The sequence below is a fragment of the Carassius auratus genome, chromosome 21 (genome assembly GCF_003368295.1).
Source record: "Carassius auratus strain Wakin chromosome 21, ASM336829v1, whole genome shotgun sequence".
Classification (NCBI taxonomy): Eukaryota; Metazoa; Chordata; class Actinopteri; order Cypriniformes; family Cyprinidae; genus Carassius; species Carassius auratus.
In genome coordinates, this window is record NC_039263.1 from 25177595 (window position 1) to 25197623 (window position 20029).

At 35.9% G+C, this 20029-nt stretch overlaps 1 protein-coding gene across 2 annotated transcripts in view; it reads right to left on the minus strand.

The window, feature by feature from the left end:
- Positions 1 to 19670, minus strand: part of tcf4 (transcription factor 4) — a 162976-nt gene extending 143306 nt beyond the window's left edge. The window contains exons 1-4 of one of the 2 annotated variants that reach the window (XM_026196959.1): positions 19181 to 19668; positions 18940 to 19054; positions 18681 to 18719; positions 17922 to 17994 (exon numbers count right to left, since the gene is read on the minus strand). In XM_026196959.1, coding sequence (XP_026052744.1) covers positions 17922 to 17994; positions 18681 to 18719; positions 18940 to 19032 — 205 coding nt within the window. In that variant the 5' untranslated portion in view covers positions 19033 to 19054; positions 19181 to 19668. Of the gene's footprint in view, positions 1 to 17921; positions 17995 to 18680; positions 18720 to 18939 lie in introns of both variants that reach the window. The other variant, XM_026196960.1, reaches the window with a different exon arrangement.
- Positions 19671 to 20029: the final 359 nt, after the last annotated feature.

The window sequence follows — 20029 nt, forward strand, 5'->3', positions numbered from 1 at the left end:
CTGACTCTACCATCTGAATGTCGCAGCAGAAATCATCAGACTCATCAAACCAGGCAACGTTTTTCCAGTCTTCTATTGTCCAGTTTTGGTGAGCTCATGTGAACTGTAGCCTCTGTTTCCTGTTCCTGTCCGGTGTGGTCTTCTGCTGCTGTAGTTCATCTGCTTCAGAGTTTGACGTGTTGTGTGTTCAGAGATGCTATTCTACACACCTTCTCCTCTGACCTCTGACATCAACAAGGCATTTTCGTCCACACAACTGCCGCTCGCTGGATATTTTCTCTGTAAACCCTAGAGATGGTTGTGTGTGAAAATCCCAGTAGACCAGCGGTTTCTGAAATACTCAGACCAGCCGTCTGGCACCAGCAACCATTCCTCGTTCAAAGTCTCCTAAATCCCCTTTCTTCCTCATTCTGATGCTCAAAGCAGATGTTTTTATACAGTTCAATTTATAATCAACAACCATCCCCGTGAAACCAGACTGGACCAGACCAGACCAGGCTGGACCGGATCGGCAGACTCGGGTACAGACTATTTTCGAGCATCTCTGTCGTCCGTCTGCGAGGAGAGAACTGGTTTTTCAGAGACGCGTTGAGCTCGGAGGGGCAGCGAGTCGATCCGTAACATGAGTTCTGTTCACACTTCAGAAGCAGACATATGCTAAAACATTAATGTCCTTCCCGACGCAGCCAAGAGTGCCCATATCACCATTATCTAAACAGCAGAGCGACGCCAGGCGTTACGACACCCCAACACACCTCTGTCACACCCGGCCGACCCATCCCACACACACACATATGGAGAGAAAGAGTCTGACCACGTGTGTGAGAGCGCCGGGCTTTTAATAGCCCAGAAACAAGATGCAAGTGACAAATAACAATATCGAGTGTGCGTGTGTCCATATGTGTTTTGTGTGTGTGTGTGTGTGTGTGACATGTGTGGGCGAGTCGCTTTTGCTTAACGCTTTTATATGTGGGGAAAATCTAGCGATGAGAGATGAGAAAATAAACTAGGATCATATGAAAATGGAGAAGCTTTGGCCGTGACACCTTCCTAATGTCTCCCAAACTTCTGACTCAATGATGTCTCGTGATGCCAAATTGGTGAAGCTTACAGATAAACAATGTCAATCTCAAAATAAATTAAAAAAGAACACATCAGAACTTATACTGTGCATATAAAGCAATTCAGTGCATTTAAAAAGCAATAGAAAGTAAAACTCATGTTAATTTTTTGGGGGGAATAATAATATATGCTTCTTTCTTGCTCTGAAGTTAATGTTGAAGAACTACACTACCCATAATCCTGATGAGAGATCCACCAATCAGAGAAGACGCTGTAACCATGGAAATTTCTTTTGGGAAGAGAGCTCCGCCCACTATATAGAGTCACTTAACTGAGTTTCCTGAGTTATATTGTGATTCAGCTCAGAAATGTGACTTTTTACTAAAGAATGTCTGAAATCCCATAAGAGGAAATGAGTGGGAAAAATACTTCCAGAACTATGTTAAAAACACAACATGTCTGGTCTGTTAACATGAATACTTATATACATTTATATATATATATATATATATATATATATATATATATATATATATATATATATATATATATATATATATATACATATATATGAAGGTCTTTAAATGTATATTTATTTATTTACACATATATATATATATATATATATATATATATATATATATATATATATATATTTTTTTTTTTTAATCTGGGTTGTTTCCCAGGTAATGACAAAACTCTTTATGTCCAGACCTTTGATTATCCATGAAAGAGCTGTAGATGTTTGACTATACATGTCTGTACTTGAGTTCACAAGACACACAAAAACCAAGAGCCTATTCAAGCGCTCGCACTCAGAGAACCTTCACAGCCATAACAAAACCGATTTGAGGAAGGTAAAGAAAGAGATGAAAAGAGAGAAACAGAGAAAAAGATACATCAAAGACTTGAGCGCCACAGCAAACCAGCAGATCTCTTTGCAGGAATCGTTCTCCTGTCATCCAAATCCACGCAACCGTTTAGACGAATGTTCACGCTGCTCTGACAGCAACAAAGAGCTTGCTTCTCAGCCAATTAAAACATACATTAAAATAATGAATTAATGTAAAAGTCAGTTTTGGAGTTTAACAATGATTGGGGGAAAAAACAAGTGAACGTTTACAGATGAAAAGTCGGCAATTTAAATTTATGGAAATGTTACAATGTAACATCAGTGTGTAATATAACTCTGAAAATAATGTTACAGTACAATAAAATATCAATTACGAATTTTACTGTCAAAATATTGCCACAATATAATGTCAACAGCCAATACAACTGTCATATTGAAAAATGTTCAAACTAATGTTACAATACAACACTGTTGTCCAACATAACAGTCAAAATAATGTTACATTAACATCAATGTTACAACGTAACATAAGCATCCAATTTAACATAAGAAAATGCCATAATATAAAGTCAATGGCAAATGGAACTGTCAATTAATGTTACAATATAACATCAACTTCCAAAATAAGTCAAAATTATGTTACAATATAACATCAACGTCCAACATGTCAAAAATAATGTTATAATAAAACGTCAATGTTGCAATATAAAATCAGCTTCCAATTTAACATAAAAAATGCCATTATATAAAGTCAATGTCAAATGTAACTGTCAATTAATATTACAATACAAAGTCAACATCCAATAAACTGTCAAAATTATGTTGCAACATAACATCAACATCCATTATTAGTGTCAAAATATTTATTTGTATTTATTTATCTATTGTCCTTTTTGGAGTTTGACTGTGGCAAAAAAACAAAGTGATTGTTTCTATGTAAGTCTTAGAGGTTTGGAAAAACATGAGTGTGAGCGTGAAAATGTTAATTTCGAGCAAAATATTCCTTGAAAAACTTCAGCAATTATAATTCCCAATGATGAAATGACAACTGAACAGAAAGAAAGAAAGACCGAATGACGCAACAAGAGAGAGAAGGTCATGTTTTCATTGCGTTGCGTGTGCATTGTGTTCGTCGGTTTGGCATCTGCCACAGCATTGCCTTTAAAACCCAAGGCCATGTAATACACAGTGACGAGCAGCAATAGCCATCACACATCTCCATCGCTTTCTCCCTTCGCCACTCTCTCTCTTCTTTAGAGAACATATCAAAACACGCCGCATGTGTGAAAGCGCTTGTGTCTGTAAACAGGTAAACATTTCCAGTCTACTCATTTGCAGGAGTTTAGCATGGTGAAAACAATTTGTGCCGTTTGAAAAACCCTCTGCAAATGAAGCTTGAAATATTTTCTTAAAGAGCCGATATGTTTCATTCACACTTCGGTTTCAAATGCGCTAAGGAGGCTTCGATGTTTCCCATCAAGCGCTGTTCTCTCTCTCTCTCTCTCTCTCTCCCTGTCTCTCTGCTGAGAGCAATTTTCAGGGAAGCTTTACAAGAACACACTCGTTAAAGCGCTCAAACCGCATGCAGGGCTCTACCTGCTCTTTGGCTTTGTGTTGGGTTCAAACTCTAGCGCAGAACAGTTCTGAACAGCTCGTCTCACTCTGCAGTGTGGAAACATGTGAGGTGTGTGTGCGCGCTGGAATTCTCGGCGTAATTAAGTCCACACACACCTGCCTGCGTCCAGACGCCAGGGTGAACTCCGCACCTGTTACCGTGGAAACCGAGCGGGACCCAGACAGGGAATTCCGTGAAATCCTGGAACAGCCGATGCGGGGATGGAGACGGAGCAAATGGATGTGAGGATGGTGATGCGAGCATGTGATCACATATAAAACCCTAGAAATGTATTCGTATTGATTTTATAATAACACTAAAAATTTGCTTCCAGATCCTGCTGTGAAATTCCGGGTTGGAAGTTTAAATGTACTTAACTGTTACAATATACTATCTAATGTAACAGTTAAAATTATGTTAAAATATGTTCATTATAACGGACAATTACTGTTACAATATAACATCAGCGTCCAATTTAAGTGAAAAAAACTATAATATAACGTCAACCGAATGTAATTGTGAATTAATGTTACAATTTAACGTCAACGTCCAATAACCTGTCCAAAATGATGTTACAATATAACAACGATTTCCAATAAAGCTGTCAAAATAATGTTACGATATAACAACGATGTCCAATAAAACTGTCAAAATAATGTTATGATATAAGGACGATGTCCAATAAAACTGTCAAAATAATGTTATGATATAACGACAATGTCCAATAAAACTGTCAAAATAATGTTACGATATAACGACGATGTCCAATAAAACTGTCAAAATAATGTTATGATATAAGGACGATGTCCAATAAAACTGTCAAAATAATGTTATGATATAACGACAATGTCCAATAAAACTGTCAAAATAATGTTACGATATAACGACGATGTCCAATAAAACTGTCAAAATAATGTTACGATATAACGACGATGTCCTATTAAACTGTCAAAATAATGTTACGATATAACGATGATGTCCATGTTTACGATATAACGATGATGTCCAATAAAACTGTCAAAATAATGTTACGATATAACGACGATGTCCTATTAAACTGTCAAAATAATGTTACGATATAACGATGATGTCCATGTTTACGATATAACGATGATGTCCAATAAAACTGTCAAAATAATGTTACGATATAACGACGATGTCCTATTAAACTGTCAAAATAATGTTACGATATAACGATGATGTCCATGTTACGATATAACGATGATGTCCAATAAAACTGTCAAAATAATATTACGATATAACGATGATGTCCATGTTACGATATAACGATGATGTCCAATAAAACTGTCAAAATAATGTTACGATATAACGATGATGTCCAATAAAACTGTCAAAATAATGTTACGATATAACAACGATGTCCAATAAAACTGTCAAAATAATGTTACGATATAACGACGATGTCCAATAAAACTGTCAAAATAATGTTACGATATAACGACGATGTCCAATAAAACTGTCAAATAATGTTACGATATAACGACGATGTCCAATAAACTGTCAAAATAATGTTACGATATAACGACGATGTCCAATAAAACTGTCAAAATAATGTTACGATATAACGAAGATGTCCAATTAAACTGTCAAAATAATGTTACGATATAACAACGATGTCCAATTAAACTGTCAAAATAATGTTACGATATAACGACGATGTCCAATTAAACTGTCAAAATAATGTTACGATATAACGACGATGTCCAATAAAACTGTCAAAATAATGTTACGATATAACGACGATGTCCAATAAAACTGTCAAAATAATGTTACGATATAACAACGATGTCCAATAAAACTGTCAAAATAATGTTACGATATAACGACGATGTCCAATAAAACTGTCAAAATAATGTTACGATATAACAACGATGTCCAATAAAACTGTCAAAATAATGTTACGATATAACGACGATGTCCAATAAAACTGTCAAATAATGTTACGATATAACACGATGTCAATAAAACTGTCAAATAATGTACGATATAACAACGATGTCCAATAAAACTGTCAAAATAATGTTACGATATAGCGACGAGTCCAATAAAACTGTCAAAATAATGTTACGATATAACGACGTCCAATAAAACTGTCAAAATAATGTTACGATATAACGACGATGTCCAATAAAAATGTCAAAATAATGTTACGATATAACGACGATGTCCAATAAAACTGTCAAAATAATGTTACGATATAACGACGATGTCCAATAAAACTGTCAAAATAATGTTACGATATAACGACGATGTCCAATAAAACTGTCAAAATAATGTTTACGATATAACGACGATGTCCAATAAAACTGTCAAAATAATGTTACGATATAACGACGATGTCCAATTAAACTGTCAAAATAATGTTACGATATAACAACGATGTCCAATAAAACTGTCAAAATAATGTTACGATATAACGACGATGTCCATAAATAATGTTACGATATAACGACAATGTCCAATAAAACTGTCAAAATAATGTACGATATAACGACGATGTCCAATAAAACTGTCAAAATAATGTTACGATATAACAACGATGTCCAATAAAACTGTCAAAATAATGTTACGATATAACGACGATGTCCAATAAAACTGTCAAAATAATGTTACGATATAACAACGATGTCCAATAAAACTGTCAAAATAATGTTACGATATAACGACGATGTCCAATAAAACTGTCAAAATAATGTTACGATATAACGACGTCCAATAAAACTGTCAAAATAATGTTACGATATAACGACGATGTCCAATAAAAGTGTCAAAATAATGTTACGATATAACGACGATGTCCAATTAAACTGTCAAAATAATGGTACGATATAACGACAATGTCCAATAAAACTGTCAAATTAATGTTACAATATAACAACGATGTCCAATAAAACTGTCAAAATAATGTTACGATATAACGACTATGTCCAATAAAACTGTCAAAATAATGTTACGATATAATAATGATGTCCAATAAAACTGTCAAAATAATGTTACAATATTAAGCAACAATTTAATTTTCAAAATGTTACAATGTAACGCCAACACCCATTATAAATGTCCGGAATAACTATTAAAATTATGTTACAAGTTAACTTCAACAGCCAATATATCTATCAAGTTAATGTTACAATATAAGGTCAACGTCCGATACAGCAATCAAAATATTGTATCAGTATAACATCAATATCTAATATAAGTGTCAAAATAAGTGTTACAAAATAACGTCAGTGTCTAAAATAATTGTCATATACTACTATAATATAATGTTAATGCTCAATATAACTGTAAAAAGTTACTACTTTATAATATTAACATTCATTATACTCAACGTCCAATAGAACTGTGAAGATATTGTTACAATATTGTCAAATTAATGCTATGATTTAACGTCAGCACCCAACATTATGGCCAAAATAAGGTTACGATATAAAGTTAATGTCCAATGTAACAATATATCCAAATAATGTTACATTTTACAATATAACTGTACATGTTACATGTTACAATGTAAGGTCAATGTCCAATATATACATAAGATTATGTCCAATATAACAGTAAAAAATGGTTACAATGTTAATAATGTTACAATGTATATAATGCAACAATCTTCTGCTGTACTTTCTGACTGACAGATGCTCACATGCACTTTTGTGTTCAATAACACAATATGAATAACATTCGCGCCTCATAGGACATGCGGCTGCACGCATGAACGGTCAAATGCACTTGTTGGTCAAAACGCCTGTTTTTGAGAATGAACGTAAACAGTGTCAGAATATCAGAATTCTGCATTTCCAGGTGTTTCCCTGTAAATACAGCTCCTACAATGTTAAAGGTAAGTTAACATTAACTAAACAACATTTACAAGAAACTTTGCTTTTTATTGCTTTATTAGCATGTACTTGATTCAGAAATACTTAAATTTACACTAATTTGTTCAAATGTGTATTAATATTTGTATAATAGTGTGTTTAATTGCTGCATATTACCGTTTACTCTACTATGGAGAATCACAAAACTACACTGTCATCCGAAAACCTGTGTGTGTGTGTGTGTGTGTGTCTGGTCTGTCAGTGTCTATAACAGAACACTCTGTGTTTACACTGAGCAGATCTCTGTCTTTCTGCTTTTCACATTACCCATCAGCCCCTCCTCTCTGCTCCTCCTCAGCCAATGACCCTGATGGAGGAGAAAGAGGCCAGGAAGCCCCGCCCACCAGCCCGCCGCACGCACTAAATAACAGACCTCGTTTCATTGCTGCGCCCTGAACACCTGCAAAACTTTCAGAGAGAAAAAAGAACAACCGAGTGAGTGAGTGAGAGAGAGAGAGAGAGAGAGAGAGAGAGAGAGAAACGAGAATGTTTGAACACAGCGGCCAGACAAAAGCCTTTCATGAGAGGGCACTTCTGTGGGAAAACTCCTCGCAGTGTCCGGTTACATTCCTGTCTGTTTCACCCTCTGTTTCTTTAAACAAGAACGCAAGAGTGAAAAAAATGATAATATGTCAAGAGCAGGCCAAATTTCAGTCCCAGATCAAAAGGCATTAATATTAAATAGTATTTTGCTTAGAGAAAATGAAGCATGACAATTAAACACATTTACCCCCCATATTCTTATAACTATTATGCATCCAGACATTTTGCTTCTTTGAAACTTGTGTTATTCACAGTTGTGCTTCTCTGTACATTTTATTACTGTTATCTATCTATCTATCTATCTATCTATCTATCTATCTATCTATCTATCTATCTATCTATCTATCTATCTATCTATCTATCTATCTATCTATCTATCTATATTTAATAGAAGTGCATATTTTTTTACATAAAGTGCATTTAATTTAAGTGCATAGTCTTGTGCATAGATTACATTTGCACATAAAGTGCATTTGAGTGCAATTTTTGGTGCATGAAGTGCGATTAAGTGCATAAAGTGCATGATAGCAAGGCTGTATTTAACAAAAAAATTTCACGCAAAATATATTTTATATTTTATTAATATTGTTATATTTACTTCATAATATACTTCATATTTTTTTCCCTTTTTAAATAAATTGGTATGAAATATGACCTTGACATGTTTTTGTACAATAACTACTATGAAAAACTAATTCAGAAGGCCACGATTTGTTCGTAACCTTTGCGTTTCTGAACGTTTCTCTGCACTCGGTCTCATATCTGCGGTTTCTGTCCGATGTTTAAAGCGCTTAACCCCAGCGGGCTTGATTCCTGCTGTACGTGCCACGACTCACACGCAAAAGTAAACAGCTTCTTAAATACATATTTATTGAATAATTAGGACTGTAATTGGTTCAAGCTGTAACGAGACGGACGTTAAACCAGCAACTGCAGCAAAAATTAGCACTTGGAAAAACAGTAGCACGTACTGCCCACACCATGAGAGTGAGAAAAACACACACACACACGTCAAACACACATAAACAAACACATAAAACACACACAGGGGCTATCTACGATTGCAAATGGCTTCACACACATACACACACACATACATACAAGCATGCATGCATGCAAACGGCAGCCATAAGCAAAGCACTGATGGAATGGAATGTCAATGGCGTCACACACACACACACACACACACATATACACACTGCCAGATGTTCAACTGCCTTTTAGGAAAACCAAGATGAGATTTCCTCTCAACTTACACACACACACACACACACACACACACACAGATAATCCGAACACTTCACTTCAACCTGACACTTCCTGAAATTTCAGTCATGCACGACAACATGTGAACAACTGCAGGAATTTCACTGCTAAATCAAGCTTCTTCTGCCTAATAAAACAGTTTCAACTTAACTAGTTACAGAGCAATTAAGAGAAACCCTTATAAAACAGAAGATTGGTCAATCCATGCTCAAATACACAGAGCAATAACAGTAAGCCCTTCACAATACAGCACAACCTCACTGAGCTCTTTTAGCATCATTGACATACTATTAATGTTTAGGTATATTTTTAATTAGTTGCATTCTATTTTTTTTCTTTTCTTTTTTTTTTTTTTTGCACCTATAATTAAAAATAACGGTTCCACTTTATATTAGGTGGCCTTAACTACTATGTACTTACATAAAAAATAAGTACAATGTACTTATTGTGTTCATATTGTATTGTAAAACACTTTTGCTGCTATTGAGGTGGGATGGGGTAAGGTTAGGGAGAGGGTTGGAGGTATGGGTAAGTTTAAGGGTGGGTTAAGGTGTAAAGTATGGGTCAACAGTGTAATTATAAATGTAATTACAGAAATTAAATACAGATGTAATTACATGTTGTTTTTTAAAAATTTAAGTACAATGTAAAAACATGTATGTACACAATAAGTACATTGTACTAAATTAATAATTAAAATGTAAGTACATAGTAGCTAAGGCCACTTAGTATAAAGTGGGTCCAAAATAACAGTAAAATAATAAAAACAATCACATAAATATAAAAAAAATATTGAAAAGTAATAATATTTTGATAAAAACAATATATGAAAATATGATAAAATCTTGAAAGATTAATGTATTATTTTATCACATATACATATCAATGGGGAAAAAATCTTGACATTTGTTTAATGATTTTTATATACCTATTTTTCTTGTTAACCTAATTATTATAATATATGTGAGGTTTTGGATATACAAAAATAATAAAACAGAACAAAACAGATCCACAGTATTGTAGTTAAGCATGCTGATGATAAAAGTAGCAACTTAATGAGCCTTCATTTTCAACTCTATACAGTACAAACACAACATTAATGAAACCAGTAACACACACACACTCATACCTCTGACACAGATGACATCACACACACACACACACACACACACACACACACACGCAGCATTAGCCTCTGTCACTGCTCAATTATGGCAGCCATTACAGTGGCACATCTTCCAGCAGCACACTTGACAATATCCAAACAAGTCAGCCGTTTTAATTAAAAGTTCTCTGTTTCAGCGTGCTCCTCACCTGCCGTGTTAATTACACACAGTGCTGCTGTTCCTCTGCCTTTATTTTCAGACGGCTAATTACACTTTTTTGAGTCTCTTCACCTTCACTTCTATGAGCAGGTGCGACGACAAAACAAGGTGTGCTGTTCCCACCCCTCGCGCAAATCACCGCCATTCGTTAAGAACAAGACCACTCGTTAACACACGGGACATGTTACTGGTTAATCCTCCAGCACGATGACAAATAAAGTCTCACGAGCGTTAAATGAGACGTCACTGAGAATCACATTAAATACTTTGTCTCACATGTTTCTCCTATAAACCTGATCTGAAAATCATGAAGCTTCATTAAAGCAAAGAGTTAACCCAATCAAACTTTATTGCATAGAAGTTACTCTTTTATGAGACTTGCATGAGACATAATTGAGAATTTATTTCACTTTGTCTCAAATGTTTGTAATAAACTGAAAATCACATTCAGTTGCAAAGTTAAAGGTAAAAAGCATTGCTCAGAAGTTGCTCTTAGACATAATAGGCTGTGCATTTGCTCAAAAGTTGCTCGTTTATAACTTTACAAGACTTAAATGAGACATAATTTAGAACAACATTAGTGTTTCGCTTTTTACTAAATTAAAAACTATGACGCTTCATTAAGGGAAATAATTAACTGAATAAAACTATTGCTGTTATAACTTAAGAGACTTAAATGAGACATAATTGTGAATCACATTTCACTTCGTCTCAGATGTTTCTCTTAAAAACCTGCGCTGACAATCATGAATCTTCATTAAGGGAAAGAGATAACAATTAAATAAAATGTTAATGCTCATAAGTTGCTCTTTCAAAGCTTACGAGCGTTCAGTGAGACTAAATTGAGAATCACATTAAGTATTTAACTTTGTCTCAGAAACCTGTACTGAACCTTATGGCGCTTCATTATTAAAATAGTTAATTGAATAAAATTGTATTGCTCTTTTCTAACATACGTGTGAGATATATTTGAGAAACACATGAAGCATAAGTCTCAGATGTTTCTCTCAAAGTAGGAAAGTAAAAACAGACACAAATTAGTGAATGACTTCTAAAAAGATCAAATCATTTGACAACGTTGAGATCTCTTCTGAAACTCTACAGGCGACACACTCTCTTAAAAATTCAATTCAGTTCAAGCTTATTTCTATAGCACTTTTTATTCACTACCAATCGTTGCAAAGCAGCTTTACAGAAAATATTACGTTTCTACATTACATTTAGGAGAAGGTTATTAGTGTCAGAAATGTACAGTAAGAATCATGCAGTTAGTTACAAGTTACACCTAATCAAACAGACGGTGAACACTATTAACTCCAATGATCAAAATGTTGCGATTACACATTTCGATTAAGCTCCAACAAAGGTGTTTCTGCAGTGATGCCATTGAAGAACCATGCATTTTGGAACCATTTTTGGTTCCCCAAAAAACCTTTCAGCAAACAGTTCTTAAATGATCCATTTTGAAGAACATTTTTAAAGACCTAAAACACCTTTTTCCAGTATAAAGACGTTTTTCTGCATTTTAATGATTCTGTGGATGTTCAAGGCTCTTTAGGGAACCATTGAAGCCAATAAAGAATCTTCGTTTTTAAATTTAAATTAAATTAAATGTATGCATTTAGTGAACACTTTTATTCAAAGCGGCTATCAGTTTTTACGTATCATGTGTTCCCTTTGAATCGAACCCCCAACCTTGCGCTTGATACGCAATGCTCTACCACTTGAGCTACAGGAGTGTTTTTAGGAGTGCAATCCTCTGAGATTTTGCATTAGAAGTCTCCATTTGTTTTCAATGCGTTGTAGGAGAAACCTTAAAGACATTAGAGAGATCTGATTAGGGATCTCGACTCTCGATGCGTTTGGAAAGCTTAGGAACCTGTTTGAAACAGGCAGGGCGATTTTCCAAAAGTTATTGTGAACGAGAGTGTGGACGTGTGATTGGGTGTTTCCCATCAGTCGTCATTACCCACAATGCACTTTGGCCCTATTGTTGTTTCATGAGGGTGCTGAATCATCTTTAGTCAGCCGTATTTGAAGTCATTCATTACGACTCCAGACGGGACGGGATCAGGAATGACACAGTCCAGTTCAGTACAAATAAAACAATAACATTCAGTTATATGGATCTGAATGGAAGTGAATGGAGGGATTCGCCTTAACCGAACCAGACAGATAGAAAGAAGACTATATTACCCATCATGCACCAGATTAGATCAGACTGGACCCGGCTACCTGAACTAAACAAGACTCTAATGGAAAAGCCCTTAGATAAAGCACAGTGAGCAGATCTAACAGTAAGTGAAGGAGAAAAGCAGTCCCCTTTGCACTCAGGAGACCAGCGCACGAAAACAGGAAGTAGCTCTGCCTGCACTTCCTTACAGACATCAGCGCCCGTCCAAAACAACACTCGGCCTTCGAAGTCAACATCCATGTTCATCTGCTTTCATTCTGCTTATATCACTCACGTTATCAGGGTTATTCTGAGAAGCTGAAACATCAAACAACATTGAAAAAAATGGCAAAAAGTTATTTTCCTAAAACAGTACATTAAAAAATATGCCACAAACTTGTATATATAACAAAATTATGTATTCAGAGATTTATGTTTAAAACGAGGGGGATTGCTAGTCGGATAAAAAACTAGTAAATAATAAATACAATAAATAAAAATTTGTACAATAACTTGTTTGAACATGGCAATAATAAACAATATAAAAAAAAAGATTTGTAAATATACTTCATTTAAGGAGGTTAAATAGAAACAAATAATGAAATTAATAAGCAAAACATCTAACTTATTTAAGTTATTAAGTAATAAAAAATTATAATAATAATAAACTAAATGAATGAATAGCAAATCTGCCTTATTTAAGAATTAAAAATAATAATGAATAGTAAATTTACCCTTAATAAAGGATGTTAAATATGTGAAAATAATAAATAGTAAATCCACCTTGTTCAACAATGTTAATCATAAATAAATCTACTAGATTTTTTTGCATTTATCATTTATTTAATGGCATTTAAACTAAACCTGCAAACAGTCGTAAAACAAAGCTACAGTAGAGAACGTGACTGGATCAAGTAAAAAAGGTGAAAACAATGATTGATGACGGTTCAGAGGCGGTTTGTTCTTCATAATACCATGATGATTCACTGACATTAAGACCAGCAGCAACACCAATTAAGAGAGTAAACCGCGCCGTTTTTAATGTTGACTTTACACTCGTGACATAAGCGCTAATCAACATGCGGCGAATGTTGCGTCTGCACCCGTCCCAAACAGTTCAAGCACAAATAGGTCCAAGAGCCCCATTTCCAGGTCAAACAAACAGCGTGTGAGAGCCCAGACCGGCCTTATCAAAGCACACAGAGATAAAAAGCTATTCACAAACACACACTCGCAGACGTTTAATCACAAAGGAAGTGGGCTACAGGACACAACAATGTCAACAGAGCCCGAATCCAGCCAGCAGCACGGTGGGAAACAAACTCTGCTGACGTAACTTTGGAGGACACACAGAACAGCACGACTGGGTTTTGGGGGGGACGAGAAGCAAACAAGTGGAAAACAACCAAAGCTTTTTGTGCCGTTCTGAGGCCCATGAAGGGGTCAGTCTCTCGTGGGTGTCATGCTCAGAAATGCACTTTTTATTAAAGGTAACTTCATTTTCTAGGGGTATTTTATTTGCTTCATGAAAATATTTTTTCATGAGAATCTGACAGCTATGCATGACATATAATACGAATTAAATTTTATTTTTTAAGAATTTTATTTTAAAATATAATTTCCTGTTAAAGTGTAATTTATTTCTGTGATGCTCCGCTGTATTTCCAGCATCATCCCTCCAGTCTTCAGTGTCACATGATCTTCAGAAATCAGAATAATATGATGATTTACTGCTCGAGAAACATTTCTGTGATACATATTTTCCAGGATTCTTTAATGAATGAAAAGTTCAAAAGAACAGCATTTATTAGCATTCATATAAATGTCTTAACTGTCACCTTTGTACAATTTAATGCATCCTTGCTGAATAAAAGTATTGATTTATTTCTGTATTTTCAATCTCACTTACCCCAAGCTTCTGAATATATCACGGGTTTCACAAAAATATTGTGCAGCACGACTGTGTTCATCATTGATGATAATCAGAAATGTTTCTTGAGCAGTAAATCAGTTACTGCTGATCACGTGACACTGAAGACTGGAGGAATGATGCTGGAAATACAGCTGTGCATCACAGAAATAAATTATAGTTTAACGGAGATTCACACAGAAAACAGCTGTTTTAAATTGTAAAAATATTTCACAATTTTTCTGTATTTTGATCAAATATATGCAGCCCTGCTGAGCAGAAGAGACTTCTTTCAAAAACATTTGACCAGCAGTGTATATGATGAAATATCAGTCTCACTATGTGGGCATTTTCAGTGTCATTTTGCCCTAAGCCCTGGTTACATTTACTTTCAAGAAAAAAGTAAAAAAAAAAAAAAAAAACCAGTGATTTTGGGACAGATGGTATAAGATACAGTCAGAGGCCAGAAAATCAGAGCAGCCGAACAAAAGCAGCATGAACTGAAGATCCTCTTGATCAAGGATGAACTGTTTTCTTATATAAAGTAGAGATGCATCCATTATTCTCTGTACTGACATCTGTAAGGTCATGCAGGGACTCAAACGACACATTCACACGCTGCACAAATAGAGAAGACAGACGATTCTGCTGCAGTGAACTAAACAGATCACGGAGACAATGAAAGTGAAGTGAGATTTTCCCCACAGCGCTGACGTAATGCTGCCATTCTGGCATCTTTTCTCCGCGAGCTCAGCGTGATGTCTCTAGACGGCTAATAATAAAGCACACGCATTCTTAGCATAGATGCTACAGCGTTTGGAGGAAATGGTGAACTCAAGTGGCCTAAATGACTAAAGAGATTCATATTTTCAAGTTCATTCAAAGTTTAAAGGATCTGATTGCGTGAAGAGTCAGACTGATTACTGACACACTGTTCAAATGCATTCACTGTGAATCTGACAGAGACACTGATGGACACTTCAAATTCAGCACAAGGCATGTTAAGTTTCCTACGAGCAAAGGAAACGAAAAAAAAAAAAAACATTAAAAAAAACTGCTTGTATCCTGAACCACCAAAAAAATTTATACAAATAAAATAAGATTGTCAATGCCTCAGAAAAGTAAATAAATAAATATAGTAAATAAATGCATTTAAATATTTTTAATAATAAAAATTTTAAATAAGCGAAAATATATTTATGTATTTAAATATTTATATTAAGTGTCATGATATTAATATGAGCATTACAAATATATAGCGTTATACATATACAGCAATTAATCATTTTAGTGCTGTTAATTAATTAATCGCGATTAATCGCATTCAAAATAAATGTTTTTTTTTACATAATTTGTTTGTGTTGTGTATATTTATTATTTATATATTAAAACACGCACATACATTATATATGTTGTATTTATTTATATGCATATGATTATGAATTAATATATAAACATACATTTTTCTTAAATATTTACATGCATGAGTATTTATATTTACATAATATATCACACACACACACATTATGTAAACTAAAACTTTGATGCAATTTAAAAGCACTAATAATTTCAAATGGATAGTATATAATAAGTGTGTGTATTTAAAAACATTCCCATCTTCTGAAGTCATATGTTGCTGAGATCATTTAAAAGCATAAAGAGATCACAGATTTTAATGAGTCCTGAAATACAGTGCACAAGTCATATAGACCGCTTCTGCATTGTATGTTTTGTCATTCTAACCTGCAAAGTGTAGTTAAAAAGTGATTTTATAGTTGCTAGAAGGACATTTTTAGGCACACAACCAAAAAAGATGAGCAGAAATAACCCCAGCAAGTCAGAGGCCTGGAAATCAGACTATTATAAGCCGGCTCATTATTAGCATTAGATAGCAAATTGTAGCAATAATATTGCTATTACTAGCTAAAGCGCTCATTAATTCCTAATCTCAGGCACAATTAAAGGGTTTGATATTCCTCTGCATCTCTCCCCCTCGCCGCCTCGGCTGCTTTTTCTGCCGTCGTTCTGCTCGCTAAGAGAAAGACAAAGCCGCTCTGAGAGGTGCTGGATTGTGGGAGGAGAAATCTTCTTCTCTCTCTTCATCTCTGCACTTAATGCAATCGCCGGTGTTTGATTGACAAGCAGAACCAAAACAGAGCGATGCAAATAGCAGCAGGCTTTGCGCCCAGCACTTTTTTCGGCCCGTGCACAAGCGCGTTATTAAAATAACCCCACTTTTCAATGTGGCTTAATAAGCTACGGATGTTAGCAGAACAAATGTACGCCGCACCATCCGGGCCTATCCTCCGTTAGCCGAAATCTCCGAGACTGGCACGAGATACGGGTTCAAAACGGATAAATACTACGCAAATTTAGCAGCATGCCCACACGTTCCTGTTATTTATTTAATACGCCGTCTCTTTCCCCTCTCTTTTCTCAACGATTCACACTTTTCCCAGCATTTCCAAGCCAAGTTGCATGGCAACAGACTAGCTGTAGTTAGCAGACCCCCCTCCATCCTCCTGCCCGACTTTCCAACAGCGCAAAACTGCAACACAATTCAGGCGAAAGTGCAGGAACCGAGGGGTAAAGGAAGGGGGGTGGCATGCAAATGATCGAACCCTAAACAACACTCAAGTCTAAAGAAAACAATAGCAGGCATTGAAACTAGTGAACGCCGGCTCTGCCCTCCATCTGTGCATTCGGATCACGACTGCAATGCATTTGAACACAAATGCATGCTGGAAAAAGCATGCACGGTGTTGGAAACTTCCTGAACGCACCTCCAGGGTCAAGGTCATTTTTTTTGTGTGGATGCAATTATTTATTTATTTGCTGCTGCCGCAGGAAACATTCATCAGAGGAGGAATTCAAATCAGCTCTCGCATGCAACCCAAATCCAAACCAGGGCGTAATAAAATGTCACGTTTTATAAAACGCACACTTTAACACTACAAATCTAAGGAAGGCTGCAGGTGCGGCGTCCATATTGCACAAATTATGCATGAGCGTGTTTGTGCAGAAAACAAGCCCAATGCCGTCGTGCGGCATCTCAAAACCAAACATCTGCCACAACAATCAAACTCACATCACAACGCAAAATTCTCACAGACTGTGCATGTTACACACACACACACACGCACCTGAAGTTTGCAGGTCGTTTTCTCCTCACACACACACATGCATTGCATATTTAAAACCAAGCTTATAATTACTCAGCGGGCCGTTACACAAAACGACCCCTGGCAAAAACACAAGGTTGGGTTGCATTCGACATACTTGAGCCAGAGAAATGTCCGCTTCCCAGAGACGTCGGTCCATTCTTCCCGCTGCTGACAGGAGGGGAAAACATCTACAAAACAATCATGACAAAACATTAAAAACTTTCACAACCCACCTTGAATCAAAGAACATAAAACACACACAGGTTAAAAGCATTTCAAACATGCTAATCACAGCATAATGCATTGCTTTAGATCATAAATGCATGCAATTTCATGTTATTAACCTACGTTAAACTCAAATTTGATCCGACTGCAATGTCAAAACCTAGCCTAACTGCATATAATCAAGTGTCCTGAGAGCAGAAGCTCGCCTGACTGTCACTTCAGCCTCTGTCTGTCTGAATAGAGTCGCTGCACACAGACAGCTGGAATATTTTTGGATCTGTGGCTTCATAAAAACACATTTCCTGAGTGAAAACTTCCCAAAAGCATTTCTCACAGGATGCACATTTTGCTTTGCCTTTTTTTTTTTTTTTTTTTTTTTTACTGAACCAGATGAACCACTAGAATCTACTCTAATCTTACGTTCCCTGTCAAAAATCATTCTGATGGAATTCCTATCAGAATTTGGAAGAAATCCTAATGGGATCAATCTAGAATTCGTCAACAGAATTGCATTAGGAGTGACTCCAAATTATAATGACGAGAAATTCCATTAGAATCATTTTACGGTTCAACACAACATATATATGAATCTAGTAAAGAAAAGGGAAAAAAAGCACAAGAAAAGACTGAATAAAGTGGGATATACTACCATTGGTGTGGGGAACATTTTCAAATCGCTGTTTCGCATCTATAAGACAACAGAATTACTAATGCAACATCACATCTATCAAATCCACACAAGCTTTTGCAACTTTCTTAGATTTCAAATGCAATTTACGCGGCGCAAAAGTCATCTTACAAGACTTGTACTGAATCATTTGCGCGCACAGAAACACAATGAAATGTGACAAAACGAAACAAAGTGTGATCATTGACCTCCGGCGTTGCAGAAACGCGAAGTGACTTACCGCGCTGAAATCCAGCAGATCGCTCAGCTCTTTATCCGTCCCTAACGCGGCCATTCTCTGATGATGATGGTGATGATGATGATGGTGATGCATTTTTTAGAAATATCACATAAACCTAAAAACATGGAAACAGATCGCAATGAGAAAACACCCGATCAGGAGGAGCGTGTCTGATCTTCAGAAACACACACATACACACACGCGCGCGCGCACGCACACACACACACACACACACACGGACCCACGGAACGATCGGGTCCCAAAAAAAATCCACTCCGCGTGAAAAAGATACTGTTGTTCAGTGCAACATTTTGGCACGAGGTGAAGCGGACGCGCAGGTGTCCAGTGGCGCAAACGCGAACAAAGTCTCTCCAAGTGTCCCTCTTGCTTCAACAATCCCGCTCGAGACACGCGCTCGCTAACGGAGGGAGAACGTGGATTAAATAAACACGCAGATCAGCCTGCGATGCGTTTCTCTCGGCTCCTGGAGTGTTTTATTGACAGAACGGTGAAGTAGCGTTCCTCCGGATCAGTGCGCGCTTACAGACACCTACTGCACGAGCGCTCCGAGCAGACACGGCGCGCGAGGAAAAACACAACTTTGACTGCCTCGCGCTTACAGTAGACGCTTGGTTCGAGAGACGAGAGTTTTAGGAAATGTTTCATATTTGTGCGCGCAACGTGGAGAACGAGTGACAGCTGAAATACGCGTAGAGTCAGCTTTTGGTCACTTCAGGGTTTTTTTCTGCAAGGAGAAAAACGTTTCGAGTCACTTTTGATCTTCACATAAAATTAAGGGAAAAATAAATAGAGGGGAAAAGAAAATGGAATGACAAAAAAGATTTTTAATTACTTTTATAATCTTTCGAAATGTAAAAAAATACTCATATATATATATATATATATATATATATATATATATATATATATATATGAGAGAGAAAAACGTTTTTAATCACCTTTTGTGAAGTTTGAATGATAAAGAAATAAAGAATTAAATAAATAAATAAATCAAGGGGAAAAATAAAAAGAGATGAATAGAGAAATAACACTTTTGACCTTTCTGGATGTTTACATATAAAATATATAT